This window comes from Macadamia integrifolia, unplaced genomic scaffold (assembly GCF_013358625.1).
Source record: "Macadamia integrifolia cultivar HAES 741 unplaced genomic scaffold, SCU_Mint_v3 scaffold319, whole genome shotgun sequence".
Lineage (NCBI taxonomy): Eukaryota > Viridiplantae > Streptophyta > Magnoliopsida > Proteales > Proteaceae > Macadamia > Macadamia integrifolia.
Window position 1 is genome coordinate 40,769 of NW_024869281.1, and position 24,438 is coordinate 65,206.

At 39.8% G+C, this 24,438-nt stretch overlaps 1 protein-coding gene across 2 annotated transcripts in view; it reads left to right on the forward strand.

Moving 5' to 3' along the window:
• LOC122067883 (mitochondrial import receptor subunit TOM40-1-like) overlaps nt 1-12,397 on the forward strand; it is a 40,075-nt gene extending 27,678 nt beyond the window's left edge. For both annotated transcript variants that reach the window (XM_042631724.1, XM_042631725.1), the window contains 4 exons: nt 198-266; nt 357-440; nt 11,439-11,534; nt 12,018-12,397. In XM_042631724.1, coding sequence (XP_042487658.1) covers nt 198-266; nt 357-440; nt 11,439-11,534; nt 12,018-12,074 — 306 coding nt within the window. In that variant the 3' untranslated portion in view covers nt 12,075-12,397. The remainder of the gene's footprint in view (nt 1-197; nt 267-356; nt 441-11,438; nt 11,535-12,017) is intronic.
• Nucleotides 12,398-24,438: the final 12,041 nt, after the last annotated feature.

Below are 24,438 nucleotides of genomic sequence, written 5' to 3' on the forward strand. Positions count from 1 at the left end.
TTATTGCATGTTGTGGTTGCCTCCACCTAGTGGGAATTCCCTATTTTATTTTACATAAAAAATGGATAGGACGTAAGAAATGAGAACAATTGATTTGAATTTGTTCAGATTGTATTCCTAGTCGTTCAATAAATCCATATCCATTGTTAAGAAGATAGTAGTCTTTTATACTGAAGAGGTTTGGTTTACTCCTGCAGGTTGCTACAGGACAAATTGCCAGCACGGGCATGGTAGCTCTTAGCTATGTTCAAAAGGTATCTGAGAAGGTAAGCAAGCCATCCTTGAAGAATTTCTGATGTTGTGTCTTTTAATCGTGTGGTGTGTGCTGTTATCTTATGTTGTTGTCAGCTATGCAGGTGTCTCTTGCATCAGATTTTATGTACAACTACATGTCAAGAGATGTTACAGCAAGTTTTGGTTATGATTACATCCTACGACAGGTAATTTTATTATCCAATGTCTTGTTTAGATCAGGACTGAAAATTGAACCATCTTTGAGTTGGGCTGTGAAGGTTTACTAGTATCCTGAGAGAAATTTAATTAGAGAGTATGCTATTGATTGCTCAGATAGAGTGAAATGTCAGAACAGGATTAGTGTAGGTGAGCCCGGTTTTATAGGTGAGCCTTTGCTGAGCAAAGTTCAAGAAGATGGTTTCGGCCTTGGTTGAAACCGAAATATTTCGGATTTTGACCAAAACCTGGCCGAAAGCCTGCAGGTTTTGGTGGATGGTTTTGTTTGCCCATTTCGATGATCAAATGACCATATTTTGGCCTGAAGCTTCACAAAGACCCTAAATAAGCATCCCTAAACACACTGTGACCTTTAGATTGTTAAAAAAAAGCCTCAAAAGGTTAGTTTGGTTTCATAGCCTAGTTTCGGAATGTGCGTCGTACTCATACCTCGCCTGTATATTTCTCAAAGATAGCCTATATTACACATAATTTAGTACCATAACATACAAAAATAAAACAACTAAAATATGCAATTGCATGTCAGAAATGGAGAGAAATCATTTAATTTTATTAAATATCAAAATGCTACAACATCACAAGTGTACAATCAGTCAACCCACATCAAAAGTGCAAATAAGCAAAAGATCCCTGCTATTCCTCCTAGTCTCTACTCTATGTCAATACCACAGAGTTCCAGGTGGGCTTGAAAGATGAGGAAGATTTCTGCTGCCAATAAAACCGTTCCTTTGACTCAATCATAAAGAAGGCCATGTCATTGTATATCTAATGAAACCATAGTTATCAAGGTACCCCAACATTAGATATAGATCATTGGATCGGGATGATAAATGAGAAGATGCTGAAGAATGAGAAATGCAAATGAGCCTTCACTATAGCTGCTTGGTGACCAGGCTGATTGTGTTACTGGGGGTCTATGAATGAGAAGATGCTGTCCACAAAATTTGTCACATCTTGTGACTGATCCTTATGAGTAGTATGGAATATGATGAACTATGCCTGATCATACCCACCATACCCGACACTTGATGTGTCTGGGGGAAATGATGTTGCATGCCATCATCCTGACTATCCATACTCACTATATACACTACTACCCTCCAGACTGAGGCATCCAAATGTGCGAAACAAGGAAGAAACATCTATCTCCATGTCAACATTGTCATGCTTGTCTGTTATGCACCTGCAGGGCATGCTTGTACTCCTCTTGAAAGTTTACAAATCTATCACCACCACCACCTCCATCATTATCATCATCACCACCATTGGCATCATATCCACCATCATATGGCAATGGGTGTGTGACTTCAACCACTGGAATACTAACACTCGACATCCTCATCATCCCCGCCAGGCTGGGACTCAAAATGTCGGGGCATCTGTATGTGTACTTGACCCTCTCGAGAGACATGAACTCACTAACATTGGCACCCATCTGACTGGAAATCTTAGGCTTGGGCCTACCACCAAGCTGATCCCTAGTGCAAACCCTAAAGGTCTTTGGCGATATCCATTTCAAACGTTGATACATCAGCATTAGTCTGTTAACGGGGATAGTTTCATTGATTGTGAAAACTTAAGAAATTGCAATTATAACTCACTATCGTGGGACTGGAAATCTGGGTTTTGCTCCAACTTGGGCACCACATCCTTCACTTTATCTATTTAGTCTTTGTCCATCCCAAGTTTATGCTTGTATTGGTACTTGAGAATTGAGATTAGATAGTGTGCTGAATAAATATAAACATATGTCAATGCCCATGAAGTTATAATTAGAAAGTACTTTGACTTTGGTATTATAAACTAGAAATTAAAAACTCAATAGCCTTATGTCGTGATGTATAAGTTGCCTCTCCTAGAGATCTTATTAGACTATTTGGATGCAGTTCCTACCACCATGTATTATTGCTGCTATCATGTGGCCCTTCATTAACTCCACTGCCGCATACAAGTGTGGTAGGGTGGACTTCTTCTCAGAGTCAACCATCCCCAATTCCTTCACTACTGGTTCAAGAAATATGACGACCTTCTTCAAGTCATGCCAGAATTGCTCACTGGATATGCTCAATTGGGCTACTCTACCCCTTGGAGAACCCACCTCCCTCCTCCAAACCACTTCTCTAAGGCAAGCATAGACTATGTCCTGCCCATAGTTTTTAAGGCGCTGGTGCGACTAAGGCGTTTGAGGGCCTGTCGGAGCGCCTTAGCAATAAGGCGGGCATAAAGCGTCGCCTTATTGACTAAAGCGTTCTTGTGTACTTTTTTTTATAAAACCAATCTATTTGACTCAAATACTAGTTAAATCCTATTACTCGTATGCTAAATAAATATTAAATGTTTATATTCATACCAATGTAAGATATTCATCAAGAAAACAAATTAATAAAGTGAATAAACTAAGTTCATCATCAATTCATCATCAATCATCAATCATCAATCATCAATATTCAATCATGAATCATCAATATTCAATCATCAATCATCTTAACATATTAACATATAATATAAATACATAATTATGAAACAAAATTATAAATATAAAGAAAAGAAGACATAAAATATACAAGTATTTATTATACTTACCTCTATGATGCCATAATGAGTGCCTAAGCCCTAAGGTCATCCACTATATTTCTACTCCTGTCAAAGAAGTAATTAAGAACTTAGAATTAAAATACATCGAAAGTAAAAATCGAGATGCCAAATTAAATGGATGAGAAGTGACTAACCTGGGGATTCTTAATCATTCTAAAAACTTTAAACTTCAATGAAGCTAAAACATAAAATAAACTAAAATGCTAAGAATTTAGTAAACAAAGAAAGTCAAATACTTAAAAGTTCAAGGACTCAAAAAACTTTAAAGTTTAAAGACTCAAAATACGTCAAAGTTCTAAAACTCAAAGACTTTCAATCCAAATCAGTAATTAAATTAAAATCTTCTTCTTCATCTGCATTCTGTTGCTGGCTTGCATCATTTGGAGCTATGCCATAATCATCCTCAATGTTTTCATCATCACGAATATCCTCTTCACTCATCTCATCCACTTCTTCATCTGACAAATCCTCAAGCTCAACCCTCCTACCACGCCGGGTATAGCAAAGATTGGTTCCACTGGTAGATGCTGGAGCCCTCCTTGGTCTATTATGGCCTTGGTATGATGAAGATGCTCCAAGTGCTCTATCAACATCTCTCCAAGTGATATCATTCTCAGGATGAACTAATTCATCCTCTGATTCACCAATCATCCACTCACTACTCCAATTAAGATCATCGAGCAACAATGGATTGTAGTTTCTACATTGTTCTTTTCTTTCTTGGAACCTTGCTTGAAGTCGGCGATTATATTGAATGTAGACAAGATCATTTAACCGCTAATGCTCTAACCTATTCCTCTTCTTGGTGTGAATCTGAAAAACATTAATAATATGAGGTTATCTACTTATCTTCAATAAAACCATATTAAGTGAAGTACATGTACTATTGTACTCAGAACTCAATAGTCAATACTCACAAATTCAAATGTGCTCCAATTGCGCTCACAACCAGAAGATGAGCAACAAAGACCAAGTATGCGCAATGCAAGCTTTGAAAGGTCAGGAGCAGTACTTCCATGTCGAGACCACCAAGAGACTATAAATATATAATATAAAAAAATAAGTGAAGTAAAAAATCAACATACAAAGTTCTAAACTAATTAGAACTTTAAAAGGAAATATACTTACTAGGATTCAACTTGTCCCTTTGTCTAATCGCCATGTCCTTTGCAAAACTTCCTTGAACAGTGGTATACTTGTCAACCTGGACAATGATCTTATCTTGCAAGGTCTCATCAGGCACCAACCTTACAAGAACATCATTGAAGGCATCACTTGCTTTTTGAGCTAAGTCCAACTCATTATCAGGATTATCTGCTATTGCCATATAGAACTTGTTTGGATTGAGGAAAAATGCAGCTAAATATATTGATCCATTCATCATAGTCTCACAACGGTGATCAACAATCGTTATAATTTTCTTCCATTTCCTTTCATCATCTCCAAAATTTTTTTTGATGTTCTTCCTTGCCACTTGTATTGCCATATATACTTCAGGCATAGCAGGCAACTCATCACCATCTACAATCCTCAAGAGTTGAAGAAGAGGCTGTGATGCTCTTATACAATCCATCACACCATTCCAGAATGTTGTAGCAAACACAGTCTCAGAAGCATTCTTCCCTGCCTCTGTAGATGCAAGCTTAGAACGGGACCATTCATCATCAACAAATAATTTTTTCAGAGATTCTCTGTGCTTGTATAAGCTCTGGAGTGTTAAAAAGGAAGAGGCAAATCTAGTCACTCCAGCCCTCACTAAGTCTCCTCCTGTTTTTTGCCTCATGGCTTCAAGAAGACGAGTGTGCCTGTAGATGAATGCAGTCAATTTCCTCTTCGATATAACAGACATATAAGAGCGTAATTTGCCTACTTCCTCCATCATAAGGTCTATGCAATGAGCTACACATGGACTCCAAAATAACCTCTTCCTTTTCTCCATTAGTAGTCGACCCGCTGCAACATAGTTGGCAGCATTATCAGAGACTACTTGAACCACATTATCTTCACCAATCTCTTCAACCTTGCTATCAAGTAGCTTAAATAACATTTCAGCTGTTTGTGATTGGCTAGATGCATCCACAGACTCCAAAAAAAAAGTCCCCTCCGGACAATTGACAAGAAAATTAATTAGGTGCCTTCCTCTCTTGTCTGTCCACCCATCTGACATGAGTGTGCACCCATGTTTCCTCCAATATCCTTGACACTTCACCTTTAACTCATCAATTTTATCCTTTTCAGACTTCAATAGAGGCCCCCTATAGTCATGAATTGAAGGGGGCTTGAAACCTGGTCCATATTGACCAATTGCCTCTACCAATTCCTCAAAACTCCTTAACTTTAAAGCATTAAATGGAACACCACTCTCATAAGCCCACCTTGCAAAATAAGAACGAAGTTTATCTCTTTCTTCTTTTCCTCTTACTCGGTTCTCCATTGTTGTTTGATATGAACCTTTATCCCGCCTATCTGCAACCACTTCTTCAGGAGTCCTCCTCACATGCTTATCCATGGGACCCCTTACTTGTTGTTTGGATTGTGTTTGAATGATAGCTTTATTTCTTCTTGAAGTTGTCCCAGAGCTAGGGATAGGAAATGAGACCCCCAAATCAGATACTATATTATGTTGTGAACGGGTTACTTCTGTAGGTCCATCACTAACATCCAAATCATCCAAACAATCAAAGTTCCTCTTCCTCTGGTTCTTCAATATTGCATCTCTCATCTCTTTAGCAATTGCTTCAGTTGTTTTCACACACTTGGCTACATCTCCATAGCCACCAATAAGATGTTGCTTCAATCATTTTATTCCTCCCCTGACATCCTTCCCACAAAGGGTACATTTAATCCAATTTCTGTCAGATACGTCAGACCAATACCCATATTTCCATCCAGGATCATTTGACTTAGCTCTCCTTTTCGGATCCTTGCTTGGATCAATCGTTGATTGTGCAGTAGCAGCAGTACTTGTATTTTCTCCCCCACTGCTACCACCAATTGTTTCCATAGATAAGTGGAACCTGAACCTACACTTATCAACCAACCAATCATCTTTGTCACCATAGGAAGAAAAAAAAAAAAAAACTAATCATACGAAGAAGGAAGAAGCAGGGAGAAGAAAGAAGAAAAGAGAGAAAAAAAATCACTTACAAAGTACAAACCAGCAAACAGTCACAGGAAGAAAAAAAAAAAAAAAAAGCAGAAAGAAGAAAAGAGAAAACTATGCATGCAAAAAAAAAAAACTCACTTACCAAAGTTACAACAGCAGCCAACAGTCACAGAAAGAAAAAAAAAAAATCATACGACAGAAGAAAAGCAGGGAGAAGAAAGAGAAAAGAGAGAAAAAAAATTTAACTTACCAAAGTGTTGTGAAGTGAAGTTTGGTCGAAGAGATGCTGCCAGCGAGGAGATGCGCCGAAGTCTGTCGGAAGGTGTCGCCGGATGTCCACCGAAGGCTGTCGAAGGCTCGGCCGGATGTCACCGAAGGCTGTGTAAGGCTCGCCGAAGGTTTGTCGAGGCCGCGAAGGAGAAGGAGATGCGCGATGGCTGTCGAAGGCTCGCCGAAGGCTTCGAAGCGCTGGAAGAGATGGAGATTGCCGCCGGAAATGTTCGCACGTTGTCGCCGATTGTCGGCGAAGTCTGTCGAAGGGAAGAGAAGTCGCCGGAGGATGATCGTCGCCTCGTCGGACGTTGGGGCTTGGGGTTTTGAGTTTTGGAGGCAAATGACTCAGAGAGAATGAGAGGCACACGGTTTTGAACTTTTGATTGGGTTTTTTTTTTTTTTTATGGTAAGGGTTTTTAGTTTTTATATGATTTTCGATCCAATGCATCACATGTGCATCAGATTTTATACACGTCCCAATAATAATATGTGATTTGGAATCTTTAGAAAAACAATTTTAATTTTTATTTTTTAAATATCCAGCACATAAGGCGACCGCCTTGTACACCAAGGCGCTGTAAGGCGTCGCCTTACACGCCTTTCAGCGCCTTAGTGTAAAAGGCGGCCGCCTTTTACACTACTCCTGAGTCGGCTGATTGCCTTACCCCTACTGGACCGCACTAGCGCCTAGGCGCTGGCCTTACCAGCGCCTTAAAAACTATGGTCCTGCCTTATTTACCTTAAAGCTTTGCAGGGCAATGTAGTTGGCGAATTGAGTGATGCCCGTTCTAACCAAATCCCCACCACACTTGGTCCCAAGTAGCTGTAGGGCATATCTATGGTTTTACACATGTGGTCACTCATCTTGCCCTCTCGACCGCACTTCATACCAATGTCTTCTTCCCCATGTCCTTCAACAGGAGGTCAATGTAGTGGTCTGCACAAGGGGTCCAAGCAGGTGGTATCTGCTGCTGTTCATCAATCTCTCCCCCACCTTATTGAAGTTACTAACATTGTCCGTCACCACTTGGACAATGTTGTCTATCTCCACCTCACCTCCATCAACAAGTTGTATATATATTTGCATCCTTCTTTTCCTTGGATGCATCAAAGACTAAACGATTACGGTACTACCATCACAATATACCATAAAGTTGATGATGGACTGTCTAATAGGCCCAGTCCCACGATCACACATCACAATCACTACATAATCTGACATATCCCCTTGAGGGTCTCTATGTACTCCAACTCCTCTACGGGGGTAGATACATATTCATCACCTCATAAGCAGTGGGTCCCTTCCCTCCCTTCCCATCCCTCTCTACAGTTTCTAGAATGTTCTGATTGTACAGTCCCTAAGGAGCATGTACTGGGATACTATGGTAAAAGAATCACTTCGACATGCATCCCCTACCTTACCCTTCCAATCAGACCTCACTTGCTTCAGCTTTCGTTGTCTACTGGCTTGAGTTCTCAAAACTGTAGGATCCTGCTCAAGTATGTCGATAGCATCGTCATCGCTATCTACTGGGTGTGGGTGTGGGTGTGGGTGTGGGTGTGGGTGTGGGGGTGGGGCTCCCCTCACACTCTATGACCTCCTTAAGGGAAATTCCGTCTGCTTATGTTTCTTCCTACCTTGAGCAGAAGAACCACTAGGATCATCCTTTGCTACAGTTGCTCTGGAGGAACCACGACTAGGACCAACCTTTGCTGTAGCTGGCTCCAGAGGAACCAGCTCTTCCCTTGAACTCTTTGTCGTTTTTGCTTGTGCATATGTATAATACGGCTCGCTGCCCTCACATGCTGTCTCTGTCTGGCCTCTGCCCTCTATTTCCACATCAGAAGGTACTAAGCCCTTATCCATATCAAAATCAGTCTTAAGTCCCCTAATTCTGCCTCTTCCTGTCTCTCGAGAACTGCATCATTAATCTCTTCCTTTTCCTCTTCTTATTTGACTTCCTCCCTTCATGAGAGTAGCCATGGCCTTATGCACCTCAAGAAGAACCCTGGGGCATTTGGCCACATCCCTATATCCACCTGCTAAATGCCACTTCAATCTATTAGCCCCATCTTCCTTTTTTTTTTTTTTCTGAGCTTCTAAAATTGGGAAAATCTGTTTGTATCCAAGGTGGTTACAACAACCTGTTATAACCATAATTTCTTTTCTTTTTTATGCTTAATTATATTTCTTACACTCTTTTAGATGGTTGGTGTTATTGTAATTTCCCATTTACCCTCCCTCTCCATCACCAGCTCCGGCTTCCCCTTCCCTCGCCCGTTCACTCCCTCTCCCCTGCCTCCCTTCCTCTCCTGACCACCACAGCCCCCTGCTCAAACCCATGTGGTTTAGAATCGTAAATTGAAAGGAGAAACATTGACTATAAAATGATGGACTCATAGCACACAGATGGCATATATAATTCTAGGGATGTAACCCAATGTCTTCAGCAGCAAATTGATCCATAACTCAACCTACAACCAAACCAATTTCTAGTTTCAAATTTCATCATCATCAATCATGAACCATGTTATTTCAAATCACATCACCCAACAACAATTAAAAAGAAGAAAATGAAACTAAAACTGTATTATTCTTCTATTAATTACTTATTCACAGCCATACCCAAGTAAAAACCCCCATTAAGAGGGAGTAGAATGGCCGGTGTCACTTATAGTAATGTCTCCAAACCCATTATATTCTATAATAAAATCAATCCTCCGTTCCCTGCCTCATTTAGATTTTGGCCGAACTAGCCTTGGCAAACTTTAGCTTCAGAAGTGTAGATGCTACTTTAGATTGATTTGTTGGTGAAGTGGTCCCAACCAGTCTGCCTATCGGTGAAGTATGACAAGGATACTATTGTTGCAGAAGAAAAAGAAGGAGAGAGAGAGAGAGAGAAGCGCAGAAGTTAAAAAAGCCTAATTGTGTCATATTGATTTACAAGAGATGTTATATGGTGATTCGAAGGCCGTAATGCTTAAAGGCTGCCGAGTCCTTGCCACTGAATGCCCCTCACCCTCTTTCTTCTGCCACTGGATCGTTACACCCTGTTTTGAATTCCTTACCTCTCTCTCTCTCTCCTGTGCCCTCCCTAGATCTCCCCTCCCCCTAAACCACCCCCCGGCTACATCTGTTAGGTAGAGAGATTGCTACCTGATAGCTAATGAATTGGGCGGAATTCCCATTCCCTGCGTTATCATGGAGCTCCTTGATTGGTATGTATACTTTGCGAATAGCTTTATCGTCGTTGAGACTAAGATCATTGAGTTGAAAGACGAGGAAAAGACAACCCCCCCTCTTGTTCCCTTTTGAGTGAAGTTGATTACCTAAGCACAACTTAGGCCCCACGTTACTTGGAATGCTGAATCGCCTAGGTGCCTCTGCTAAACTGCACTATAGGAAATGGGAGGGGAACCTCAGTGTGCATTATAGTTATCAAGGCATCGCCAACGCATCGACTTGGCGTCCAGAAGGTTTGCCTAGGGCCTAGGCGACAATCGCCTTATTGCACTGCATGTCGCCTTGTGTTTTGGCACTTATTTATGCCAAATATTATTTCATTTATTTAAGATATTATTCATAAATAAAAAAATACCTCCTAATTGAATCCAATAAAAATAGTTAAAAAATCAAATCCTAAAAGGATAAAAAGTCAACCCCCCAGTCCAAGAACAAAAACTGGATTTTGGTTATAGGGGCGATTTTCACCTTTTAAATGCTTGGGGTTTTTCTTAATTATGAAAATTTTATAAATCATATCATGTTAATACATTGCTAAAAACTAAAAGCCCGGTAAAATAATCTTTTGTTTTGATATCCATAAAATTATTTTCATTCAGGCAATTGTAATAGCATTTGCGCACTTTAAAATAAGTTTGATCAGAGCATAACTTTGTCGTTACAATTCAGATTTAAGTAATCTTAGACTTGTTGGAAAGCTGGTTCTATGTTATACCTAATACAAAAAATCTCATATAAAAATAAAATCATTTGACTAGTCAAACTTATTATAGAACAAGAGCATTTCTCTAAATGTTGACTTTTTACGACTTAATGTTGATATTTATGATTTGATGTGGCTAAATGTTGATTTTTAATGACTTGATGTGGCTTAATGTTGATTTTTTATGATACAAGGTATATATAGCTTACTAAATAATGCTAGAAAATAGGAAAAATAAAAAATAACACTTGATCACCTTGTTCGTCTTAAGGTGGGCGCCTTCTCGCCTAAGCGCTTAGACAGCCCTCCAACGCCTTGGTTCGCCTTGGCACCGTGACACCTATGGTGTGCATCTCAGTGTTACGTGGTTGCTGATTTCCTGCAAATAGTGCATTAATCTTCTTTAACCCATTAAAAGGTCATGGCTGGTTAGCTTCTAAGAAGTTTAAATAACCTTGAGCATTATATTTGCCACTGAGAACAAATGCATAAAAATAATGGGTTCATTTGCCCTGAGGTATTTGCGATACAAAATTACGCTGAGTTGAAGCCAGTCATAGAAGTGTAATTATATTGATTTATGATTAAAATATTCATTATTAGTGTATGGGTTGTGTTATTTTATGGATTAGGATTTCTTTCTCTTTCATTTATATTGGTTACTGTAAGTTCTTGAAATTAGCTCACCAGATCAGTTCCTAGTAAAAAGCATGTCCACTATTATCTAACATAGCCTCCTCCCTCCCACTGCACATGTTTGCAAAGGGGGAAAGGGAATCCAATAAAAAGTAGAAAAGGAAAAAGAAGATATCATTATCAGCTGCTTCTGTATTCCATGCTTCAGCTGATATGCTCCCTCTTCTGTTCGTCTGTTAAAAAATTACCACTGCTTTTCTTAAATCTAGCTTTTTGACCTTTGATAGAAATCTAATTCCTGTATTATTTTACTATGTCAACCAGAAGGATATCTCTCTGTTTGGGGGGGGGGGGGGAGGAAATTGTGTGGATGTCATGAAATCATGGTCTATGTGAATTTTTGGTTGCAGTGTCGTCTAAGAGGGAAGATCGATTCCAATGGCTGCACAGCTGCTTTTCTGGAAGAACGGTTGAATATGGGTCTCAATTTTATTCTTTCTGCCGAGGTGAGTTTCTTTGTCAATTAATTGTTTTTCATTTTTGGTAGCAGTCCAAGGGATCTTGGCATGGATTTGGAAGGAAGTCAATGGAGGATTGTCATAGAGAGTGAAAAAGGAGGAGAGAGTTCTTGTCCCTGTTTCTAGGGAAAACATGTAACATAAGGAATGGGGATGGGGACCTACATCCTAAACCAACCACATTATATCACATTGGTTTGGTTGGTCGGGGAGTTACATAGTTAACCAGTGTGGACAAAATATTGCAGATGTTTTGGTTATTTGGCTGACATTTGTCTAGCCTCACGCTGTGCCCAGTCAAATGACCAAAATGTCAACTGGGGTACAGAAAGCTGAGTTTCATAATTCATATCAAGAACATCATTTTTTTATGACAGATTCGAGCTTTTTTCTTTTCACCATGGAACTATTGCAGTCTGTTTTTCAGAAGCTTCCTTTTTTAATATATCCATCTGTTTTATCTGCTTGCAGATTGATCACATGAAGAAAGACTACAAATTCGGGTTTGGTTTGACGGTAGGAGAATAAAAAAAAAGAAGGGTCGGTGGTCTATATTTAAGGGGTGTATTCTTTTTTATTCTACTTGCTGCTGTTTTAATTAGCTTACTCTTGTTTATTAGTTTCTTCAACTCTTTGAGCACATGTCATCAGCACAGCTCAAACGAGTTACCTTTCGGGGGATAGATTTTTCTTATCCTTTTTTTTTTTTTTCGAAGGTAAAAGGAGAGAATTTTTAATTTTGTATTCTGTTTGGGCGGGTCAAACAGCATCAGCATTCATGGTTCCTTTCACTTCTTTGGTAGCCTTAATTGACGATGGCAATTCAAAGTCATGATTTTTCCTCGAGTAAATCCTTTTGATTGAAATAATGCAGGTTAAGATGTCTGCCTTTTTCTTTTGGTTTGCAGGTTAAGATATTTCCTGCACTGATTTATTTATTCATTGATATACTGTGGTGGGGTTGGGTAATAATAAAATCCTCCGTTACAGAGAGGCGGAAGGAGGATCTAATGGCACACAACCAGGTTGGTACTGAAGTATACCATTGAACAGAGGAGGCACAGTCAAGTAACTCTTCAGCTTGCTGTTGGTTATCCATGGCACAAGCTGGATTGAAATCTGTGACAGCCAAGACATGCTGTTGGCAATTGCTGTAAAACAACTCAAGGCACGAATTGAAAACTGACCACCTGGCCTCTAGGATGCTAGTTCTATTCAGCTTGAATAGGATAGGACGAGGTGGCTGAACCTACTGCTGCCACGGTTCCACCTTGGGAGCTCCTAAAGGCTCAAAAGATGCATCCAACCCCTGTGATCTTTGTCTTGTTGGCTCATTGAGTGCTACACCAGATGATTGGATCCAAATAGCTGCTGGGAGTGAGTACAGATCTTTAGGTGGGTGCAGTCGTCATCAAGGAAGAGTAGACTTTCAATAACATTTTTCTTTTTATTTTCTAGTATTAAGTTTTCTTTCACCCATGGTTGAACAGGGAATCTCTTCAGTGTTGGTGATGTGACACTATGATTGTACCTTGGGTCCATTATTAATTTGCACCCCCTATTGTATTGAGTCGAAAGTAACCTTTGCCAGTCCAATCATTGTTAGATCCCATTGTTGAAGAGATTCTCTCTTCACCATCAGTGAGTAGAAACTGGGTTCAAATCTAAATTGCTGGCAGGAGTGAAAACTTAGTTACTTTTTCCCTAGCTGTTGAGATTATGCATTCATGCAATGTAAACTTTTCTTCTGCTCTTTATCAAGGTTCTGCCCAGAATTTGATCCACTGCGATAATGGGAGGATATCAGAGGATATCATTGATAGACGAAGGCGGTGAATTATATGAGCAATGTGCTATTGATACAAATCAAATGGCTTGGGTGATAGGACATTCTAATGTTACATATTTTACTTATCATTTAGCATCTCTGATTTGAAGGATCTATCAAAGCTTTATTTAGCATATGTTTATTCCAACAGCTAATGTTAGGCTTGTAGTCTCCGATCTATTAGCGGAACCGTATACAAATATTTGGTCTAGGCATTCTCTGTTGATGTCAAACATTTCCAGAAGATACTTTGAGAACTTGCATTTGTTAAATTGGACTTTGTGCTACTTACTGATCTGATCTTTAGTTCACCTCTGATTTATATAGTAATTAGCTTCACAACCACCCATCAAATGGAACATGAAAAAAAAATATTATTATGATTTTTTCAATCTTGTAAAGTTGGATTTTGATAGCAATGGCATTGTTGGGGCTATTGTGAAAGGTTATCATGCTATGCAGCATAGCTACTAAAATTTATATTGTTGTAGGCCGAACTCTTAAATCACCTGGAGGTCATACAGTTTTGCTCATCCATGGACAGTTTTGGATGTCATACTAGAAAAAAATAGAAATATAACTGAAAATATATGATGTACGAGTTCTTATTTTATTGACATGAAACAACTTGCATGTTCAGACTTATGATATGGTTGATGATTTTCAAACAAGTGGTCTTAGGTAGAAGTCTTTCAATACACTTACTTTATTTGCTAATAATAAAGTAGGTTAGGTGATGGATTGTCTTGGTGGTGGACATAATGTATATAGGACGTTTTGGCTTAATCGATCTATATAGTACGTATAGATAGTTGGTATTTTATTATAGTTTATCGTTATAAGCTTATGGTCAATTTGTAGTGGTGCATCAAGTTGGTAGTCGGCACTTATTATAATTAGTAATAATCCATCAATATTTTGTATGGATTTTCGCACTCATTGTCGTTTAGAATCTCTATGTAGTTGACCCCAGTAAGTTGGGATAATTTTTTTTTTTGGTAGAAAGTTGGGATAAGGTTTTAAATTTTGTTGTTGTTCCAACAACTAGAGCTTCCACAAATGGGTTGGTGGATTATGAGTAATATGGTTGGTTAATTCTATAGAGATCTCATTACCTCTTTTGAACTTTTCGTTGTCCCCCTAAGGTTCGCTCATCTGATAAAGGGACTAGTTATGTAGGGTCATGCATCCCAGATTAAGGGGGTGGTGTTGCCTTCATGGCTGGAGATCATTAGATCTAAGTATTAAATAGACAAACAAAAGTTTTACAAAAAAAAAAACAGACAAACAAAAGTGGAGCAACATCATGTCATATATAGCAATTAAAACGTCATTACAGAGCATGCAATATACATTTCTTGTTTCCCCCTACTGGCATTGCAGAGCATACCATATTTACAAACTTCTATCATATGTGTGTGTGTATATATATATATATATATATTAATGGTAGAAAATTCCATTAACTAAATAAGCTTTTTACATCCACTATAGTATAAGTTTTCAAAAGATTAATCTTTGTTGCATAGCAAGGTAAGCAATATGATCAAGTAGCATGATGTTGTTAGATTGCTTGAAACAAAAGGTAGTCAAAAGAAGAGATTTATAAGCGTAAAAAAATAAAGGTAATAGCGCTCAAGGGCCACGAGTAGGTGCTACAGTCCACCACCATGTTATGCATCCCCTTCGAGTTCCTCTAGATTTTTTATATCATCCAACCATTATGGTTGGTTAATTTGAGGCCGTGGAGGAAACGTCGGGTTTCCATGTCAATGCTTTTTCCTATCATCATGAAATCTATAAAAACTAAAACAAAACAATCATGGAAAAGAATGCAACAAAGCTCGACCTGAGATATTATTAGAAAAATCAGAAACTTCAATTCATAATAAAATGGGAAAATATAGGAATTGCAAAGATGGCATGCTCCTGGGTGTAAAAGTGTGCTCAATATGTCCCTTAGAGCTAAGAGACTCATCGGAGTGAGGAGATAACTGTAGATCAATAATCCAACGGTTAATATTAAACCAAATATAGATGGAATTAGGTTTTGTAAGAAGATTAACCATCATTCTAACCCAAAAATAAAAATAAAAAATCCTATGGACCATGTAAAATATGAAGAAATCATTAAAACGCTAAAGAACAGATGATCCTATTCAAGAATCATAGAGGAAAAAAGAGCACAATCAGATCCAAGATTGAGTGACTGGTAGGGAATTCCGTTTTTAACACCAATAGTCTCATAGCCTATAACAGTTATTAGAAATCGAATGAAAAAAAAAAAAAAAATCATGCCAAGTGGTTTCCCTGTGAGTGTTGCAAAACCCACAGTGACATCAATGTTTATCTATTTTCCAGGAGTGGCTTTAACTGGAAGGCCATCCAGTAGAAGCCTCCAAGAAAAAAAGAATAATAATAATAAAAAGGAAAACAGTTGGAGTTTGAGTTTCTAGAAAAATCTTCTCGAGATGGTGAAGATGCCTTGTTTTGAAATAGTACACCGCAAACGATCATCTAGAAGTGGAGAGACAGAGGGAGGTAAGAAACTATAAAATTAGTACTCAAGAAGTACCAACAAAAAAATCACTTAATCTTTAGGAGAGAGTCCCATTTAGGCACGGAATCAGGGATTACAAAATTTGGCAATGAAGGGATCCAAGTAGGGGTATAAGTTTGGTCCTGACGGATTGAACCCACCATGTGTCCAAATAGAGTTTAGACTAAGATTTCTGACCTTGTGGTAGGGGTGTCGAAATTGGGACCGAGCCGGTTAGGCCAACTGAAATCAAACCAAAACCGATATGGCCTATTGGATCATGTTTTGGATTAGGATAGTGTGACCCAAAATCAAATCGAACCAAACCAAAAATCAAAATAACCCAACACCAGACCGAATAAAACCAACATCATGCTATCTAAATAACTTCATGCTACTCTTAATTGAGATTTCTTTTTTCATTGAAAACAAACTCCAAGTTTTAAAACTATTGGTAAACTATACTTAGTCATTATGTTTCTAAACTACACATAAGGTTTCTCCAAGGGAGTTGCCCGTTTGACTTCTAAAATTTAAAATTTTAAAATGATTTGGTCTGTTATAACATCTATATACCATCCTTGACTATAACAACTTCTTTATGCCAATCCCTAATTCCATCCCATTTCATCTCTGTTTCTAATACTTTCCCCAATCTTGAAGAATGCCAAAGTAAAATTATATGACAAGTTAATCATGGAGATGCAACTCATCTCCATCATTCCAACATAAGGAATCCCTCCATCACTGTAGTCACTCCCTATGTTTCTAATAACGAGAATAAGTAACATAAGTGCACATAATTGAGACTTTGGGCTCTGGTTTATGCAAGTGATCCTCAACAAGAAATTGAAAGTGAACAGAAACGAATGCAATAGCACACCAATAGGGAAATCAAAAACCAAACTTAAACTAAACCGAAACCGATGTGTTGTGTGTAGACACCGAATTTTGTCACCCCCCCGGCAATGATGACAATATGAAGAATTACATGTTAAACATTTTAGACTTGGAGAATTTTCAAGCTTAAAGTAGAAAATGACCATCTTTCCCCTATAAAATTTTAAGAGAAAAAAGTTTTCAAAAATTAGAATTTGACGTTGTGGATTATTGTTGTTTGTCCCCTCAAGTGGGACATTACACTTTGAAGTGAGAACTATGCAAATCGACGCCCGATTCTCTCTTTCATTATGTGATCCGGGTCCCTACTTTATGCATATTTTTGTAAAGGTCCTCGGTCAAGACCACAATCGTGTCTCACATCATTGGATAGTGGTTGGACTGAACTTTCTAACGATATATTACACGTCGAATTCTGGCTAACGGTTTGAAAGATATGACCCTCGAAAGTTGACTCCAAAGTTCGGTATCAGATTCCATTCTGAGCAACCAAGGAGTGCCACATGGCTCCCAAACCCCTTTGTCCAAAAGCAAGCCTTTTTGGACAATTCTCTCTAGTTTTTTAGTCCCACATCGGAAATAAGAGAGAATTGTCTCAAGTCCCAAGACTATAAGTGTGATACCCTACTTTTTAAACCTGGTCTAATTACACGGTTGACCCAGTTTAACCATGCAGGACCCGAACCAGAGAGGGTTAAGGCGGGTTCCTTATGGACCATGATGGCAAGGGTGACTTTGAACACAGGTTGGCCAGACAAGTCCAAGTCAGTGTCAGAAGAGACGGATGTACCCAAGCCCTGCACATGCACGTATCATAAGGCCATGTACGGGTAATGCTGGTATGTAGCCACATCCTAAAGTGCATACGTATAATATACCTTGTGCCGAGAGTGAGTTACATACCGAGAGTCGAATTCCATCAAAATCCCACTTGTTGGCTAATTTTCGGCCCTCAGGTGGGTGGTCACAGGCGGGTGCATCTGCCCACCTGAGTGACCCACCCATGTGGTTACTAGATATTTTAAAAAGTATAAATAACATTTATTGTGTTTTTCATTTTCTTATTATTACACTAAAGAGTTGGTGAGAAGAGTAAAGAGGAGAGAGAAAAGAAGGAAGAAAAGAGAACGAAGAAGAAGAAAGGGGAAGGAAGAGAAGGAAGGAATGACTTTGAGCGATGCCAAGGTTTGATCTTTCCATTACGATGCCGGAAGAGTGATCCCCAACACGAGATCTACGATTGGAGGTGAGCAAAGGCTATGCTTCTTAAACTTTCACCAAACCCAAGTAAAATCCTTGATTTGGGTAGAGTTCCTTGAGATCTTGTAAATTCCACTTGAGATGATGAATCTAAGGTTTAATAGATGGTCTATGTGTTGATTTTGAAGGATTTGAAGAAGTGTTTACAAGATTTGAGAAGCATTGGTGATTTCTTGAGCTAAGAAGTGATTTTGGGGTTTTGAAAGAGTTCTTGAGCAAAGAAGGTAAGATGGATTTTCAATCCTTAAATCTAACTTAGATCAAGGTTAGAATCATCTTATAAGACCTTGGATGTGTGGAAAATGTTATTGAAAAAGCCATATTTGGTTTCCCAAAGGTTAGGGAAAGTTTCAAGGAAGAAGGTAATTTTTCGCCCCCTCAGGTGGGCTGGGACCGGTGGGCCGAACAGCTCGCCTGAGGGCACCCGCCTGAGAGGGCAGGCCCTCGGTTTCCATCGGTGGGCCAGGATCGGCGGGCCGACCAGCCCGCCTGAGAAGACTGGTGGGTCAGCCCACCCACCTGAGAAGACATGTGGGCCGTGATAGGTGGGCTGTCCGACCCACCCGTGAGGCCCCCAACGTGATTTTTGTATCTGAATGGACCCAAAACGGACAGGAAACCTTCTTTTATGATTTTAAACATGATATAACCATCAAATCTTGTTAGTTTTGACCCTAAGGTGGTGAAATGCTAACCCCATTCACTTATAATAGGTTCACTAAAATTTACGTTTCTCGCGCCGGATCTCACCCGTACCGGGCGTGAGTCTTTGTACACAACAAGTAAGTGGGGAGAGGACGTTTGACTTTATTTTAAGGTTTGCTTGGCATCATTCAATTGTATCTAGACTAGCCATGTTATCATGCAAATTATGTGTAGATTAGTCATCCTCATATGATTATGATATGTGTGTTGTGTTTTACATTCCCAATGCAAAATGATTGATATGCTTATGTGATGAATAGTTGGATTACTATGCATGATACGTTATTAGATTAGATGTCACAGTCGGCTTGGAAACGAGTGCATTGGTGGCCCGTGGAATGGGACGCGGCGGCACTATGTAATCGTACTATGTCATATAGGTGCATGCGGTTTAGGATTATCATTTTCCCGTGCTACGACCTTTCCCAACAGGAGTTAAGGTGTTGGGTTATCACTTGGGGAGAGGCAGTGGTTGCGATTATCGGGTCACTGTGGCGGTTAGACATATGCCCGGTTGGTCATTAGGACAGTCGGCAACCTCAGTGGTATATTCAAGAGGGCCAATCGTACCGCTTTTAAATTGTTGAAGTCAGCACCTTTACTTTTCTGTCATTTACTTTTATACTGAGAGCCAGTGGTCGGCATGCTTTACTTTTCCGAGTACTCACGGTGGGCCTTCTCCCACAACCCTATGGGCGTATTGCAGGATGGAGTTCGCGGCTCGTACCCGGGGCATACGTACACTGTGGTAGTAGTAGCACAAAACCAAAGACTCAGTAATGTTGTTTAGGTGGATGAGATTTAAAATGAATTACATAGCATATAGTGCATATGGATGTGATTGTTGTGTGGATTGTTGTGTGGTCCTTCTTTTCACTTACTAAGCTAGTGAGCTCATCCCACGTGCACACCTCTTTTAGATGATTTTGCAAGTCACTAGCCTGACGATCAAGGGTCGGGCCCCACAGTTGAGTTTTTCGATGAGGATTAGTGGGTCCCTAAGGAGAATGAGTACGGTACGGATTGCACGTGCGAGGGTTGTGCTGCGGGACAGCAGTAATGGCGCCGTACAGGGTTTTACTTTTTAATTCTTTTGATGAACCATTTTTGTGTACTTGATATGTGAATTGTTATTTTTTTTTGTAAATATTATGCCTGTGGGCCCACATGTATTTATCTATATACTACAATTTGGGTATCAAGTATATTGGGGGTATTTACAGGTAAATTAAGTCTTCCGCTGAACTTTTGAACGTTTATCTTAGTTGTGTGTATGTTGTGGTTGGGCACTATATCAGATGATCCTGGCAGGTTTGGGTTAACCAGAGTTAACCCGGTCACCGATCCGGTTCTGTGTGAACGGGGTGTGACAACAGTGGTATCAGAGCTCGTGATGCTCTATCCACTCACAGCATATCATTTAGACCCCGTAGAATCTATAATAGGAAATGGGGTTGGGTAAATATAAAAACTTTAAGGAATTAAAAGTCAAAGAAAAAAAAATGATGGTTGCATTTAATTATTGCATTTCATGGCATGCATTAGAGAAAACTTGCATGGAATAAATAAAAGATTAGTTATTTGATTTCATAACCCATCGAGTACCAATTTAACGAAATTTCGACAGCATAACAACGCTAAAACAAGATTTTCTAAAATTTTCGAACATAAGCACCTGATAGACAACAATATATATATATATATATATATATACAAATAAGCATAATCGCTAAAGGCTAATTAACATTGTTACAACCAAATTACAGTAAGTTATCAAGCAGACAAAACTAACCACAAGTCACCAACAACATCATAACACCATACTAGCAAGTCCAATTATAGAGAAAAGTACAAAAAAAAAAAATATAGTCCACCATAAACACACAAACAACATAGAGACAAGTAAAAAGCTGATTACGATAGGCAAGCTAAGTCCTCATAGACCCTCGTCATCGTCTAGCTCTACTACTCCATCCCTCCTAGGCCTTGATCTAACAATGAGCCGACGGTTGTAGTAATCAAACCTTGAATTCACTAGTTATACATCCCTTCGGAGTCGGGTAAAATCCGCTAAAATAGCGTTGGCTGTTGTGTCCAAATCCTCGCTCAATCTTAGGAAGGAATTCTCTAATGTAGTCTGCCTTTCTAAGATATTGTCCTCTCTAGTAGCACTCTCATCTAGTCTTCTCAGAAGCTGATCTTGCCCATCTTTCAAGGCCCTCATACTAGTCATCATACTCTCAAAGTCAAATGCACCACTCTCAGGTGGTGGGGCCCTATGCTGTGGGTATGCAGCTCTAGCAAAGTTAGGATCAGCATCTCTCGAATCAAGAGGCTCCTCCTCGAGGATATCCTCGTCCAAAAAGTCCTCCTCCTCAAATTGAGGAACATAATTCTCATCCTCTTCACTAATTTTCTCCTCCTCCATGGGGACATCCTCCCTGTGGATATTTCCCCGTTCCTGCCTCCTTGAGCCCCTGCTCTTTGAGGTACATCCATAAGAGCTCGGAGACCCATCCTGCGTAGGTTTCCCCTGTTAAATTTGTCCGCGGGAGTCTTTCCCTCCTCACCACTCAAATCCACCCTAAAGAACTCAAAGATCTTGGTGAGGGTCCTACCATATGGGAAACCTCCGTCCTCAGGATGTGTGGCATGATGCTCCATAGTCTTAAGCATAACATAAGGCAAGCATAAGTGCTCAGCACCTCCCTCCAAGGCCTTGTAGATGCAGAAGGCTATGTAGGCCGCCATGAATCCTACTTGGTTCCGGTGACCTCCTCTAGGGAGTAAATTGAACTGAACCAAGAGAGCAAATACACGAGCCTCCGGGTGAAATATCGTCTCGGAATCCGGACACACGGGCTTACTCCTTGGGGGACTATAGAATTGATGCCCAACTGATGAAATATCTAAAATACTAGCAAGGGTGTCCACAGTCAAGCGAATGTTCACCCCCTTCACTATGCTAGTGATTGAGTACTCCCCATACTGGTAAGAGACCTCCAAATTACAGTAGAATCTTTGAACCATGTGTTCATAGCATGGGCAGTCAATGTTAAGGATGGACTGCCAACCCAGTGCAGTAAATCTCTCTTGAAGTTGAATCTTGTTGAAATCATGAGTTACCACGGTTTTCTCCATCATCACAGACCTCTTTAGAAAGTCTGCCAATTAGTTTTCGCCCTCAAACTCCGAAAGAGTCCCTCATCATAGTCTAAAGGATCGATGGGGGGCATGTCCTTGTTGCCTTGTGCGAAGGGCTGGGGAACTAGTCCCTACACCCTTTCGTTTAGAAGTTGTGGCCCTACGTCGATTGGAAGAGGATGCGGGTTCCTTGTCCTTGCGAGAAGACATCCTAGTAAGAAAAGAGAAGAAATAATGATAAGTAAGGATGTTGCATAACAAAGGAAGCAAATAGGTGGGTGAGCAAGTACATGTAAATGCACCTAAATACATAATGTGGATTATTATAAAAAGTGGAGTGGTTAAACCATGGAGAAATGAATGGGAGGAAACCCCCAAAACATGACATCCACTAGCATGTTGCAAAATAGAAAAGTAACAAAGGAGTATAAAGCATGGCAAGTGAGAAATGATGGAAAGCCTCATAAGAATTTCCTCAAGTGGGGTAATTGATGTCAAAGGGTAGAAAGCCTCCAATTTTAATGTGCAAGTTCAATCTAAGAGAATGAAAATCCCATAATGATGTAGAACTTGAAGCTTACATGTTAATGATAGTAATGCCTATCATTATACAATCAAGAATATGCAAAGAAATTTTTATTATGACATTGAGGTGCAAGGAATGATAAGCGATTCAAAGTTGTTCACAAGTATGGAATGATGTGAAGAGAATCATAGAAACCCCAACAAAATTTTTTTAAAGAAACCCAACACAAAAGAGATGGATTTTAATGGAAAAGAGATGGATTTTCATGGGAAATAGATGGGATTGCAAGCATATACAAGTTTCCATGATCTCTCCAACATTGTAAGTGCAAATCAAGGATAAGAAAACTCATTTGAGTTGTTAGTTGGGGAGAAAAGGGTAGAGATAGAAGAAAACCCCAAATTGGAGAAATTAGGGCATGGTTTGGGATTTTCTCTCATAGATTGGGTAGTAAAGCCCAAAACTATGAATGAGTCACAAAGGAAGCATCATAATCTCATGGAATGATTGTTCTATGGAAAGAAACATGAAAAGGATCAAGTTTTGGGGAGTATAAATGAATTCAACCTCCAAAATACATGTTCCAAGAAGAGAAATAGAGAAAAGACTTACTTGAGAGTGAAAGGAGCTTGGATCTTCCAAAATCTGTGGAATCGTTGAGTGAAATCGTGAGTGGATGCGCCAAGAACCTCCAAAAATTGCCCTGAGTGGAGCCAAGAGGAGAAATGGGAGAAAGAGGAGGAAAAAGGGGCTTAAAAGCCCCTTTGCATTTTTCACCTCAGGTTGGACCGGCAGGCCTGACCCGAGCTGCCCGCCGGTGGTAGCCCGTCGGTTGGGAGAAGAAAAAAAAAAAGGGGAGAGATTATATATATATATATATATATATAATAATGTTAATATTACAAAAAAAAAAAGGGGAGTCGAGTGGGACCATCGTCCTACTTGTTGAAGCGTTAGCACAATACTTTCGGGGCTAAGATGTGGCTAGATGCAAGACATCATACACTACAATACCCCGTGTGTTGGCATATGATTATGTGCCTATGTAAATTCTAAGGTACTTAACCAATGTTTTGTGAATGGTATGTTTCAGGTGCAAGGACACGATGGTACGTACTAGATCCGGTAGCAATGCACGAGGTACCTCACGTGGTCCAACAACAGCAGGTATTTATGGCTGCTATACAGCAATAGTTAGACCTTCCTCAACCCGGTCAACATCCCCGGATAATTACTCCATAAGACCCACCTGTAGGGTCTGGTATGGGACCACAAGCTGGAGGTACACCTCCAATTTAGCCACTCAGCACTCCTCCGTATATGGTGCCCCCTCCGTACCCTTACTATCTGGCATATACACCCAATTACCCGTCGATGAATAATACGACAAGGGTAGTGGAATCTTTCAAGAGGAACTTGCCACCTGTATTCTCTAAGGTGGGGAGTGATCCTCTAGAGCCGGACCAGTGGATCTAAGAGCTGGAAAAGATATTTGAGGTAATTGAGTGCACTGAGGCACAGAAGCTTATTTGTGTGGGGTTGCAACTCAAGAATAAAGCCAACTCTTGGTGGCAAGCCTCTAAGCCTATATTGTTGGCCGTACATCCGGAACCCACATGGGAGCGGTCTAAGGAGTTATTTTTGGCCAACCATTACCCTCGTAGCTTCAGAGACCGTAAAGAGACGAAATTCATGGCCTTAACTCAAGGGAATAAGACTATCCTTGAGTATCAGCAGTAGTTTGAAAGCTTGTTCCATTTTGCCCTTAGGCATATGAGGTCAGCTGAAGAAAAGGCTGCAAGATTTTTGAAGGGATTAAAGGCATCTATTGGGTCAGTGCTCGAGGTCTTAGATTTGACAGATTATGGCTAGATTGTGCAAAAGGCTAAAACCATGGAAGATAAGCAGAAGGGAGAACAGTCCCTCACACCTGGATTGTGGAAGAGGACTAATCAATTTCCGGATATGGGCAACTCATCCAAGGTATACC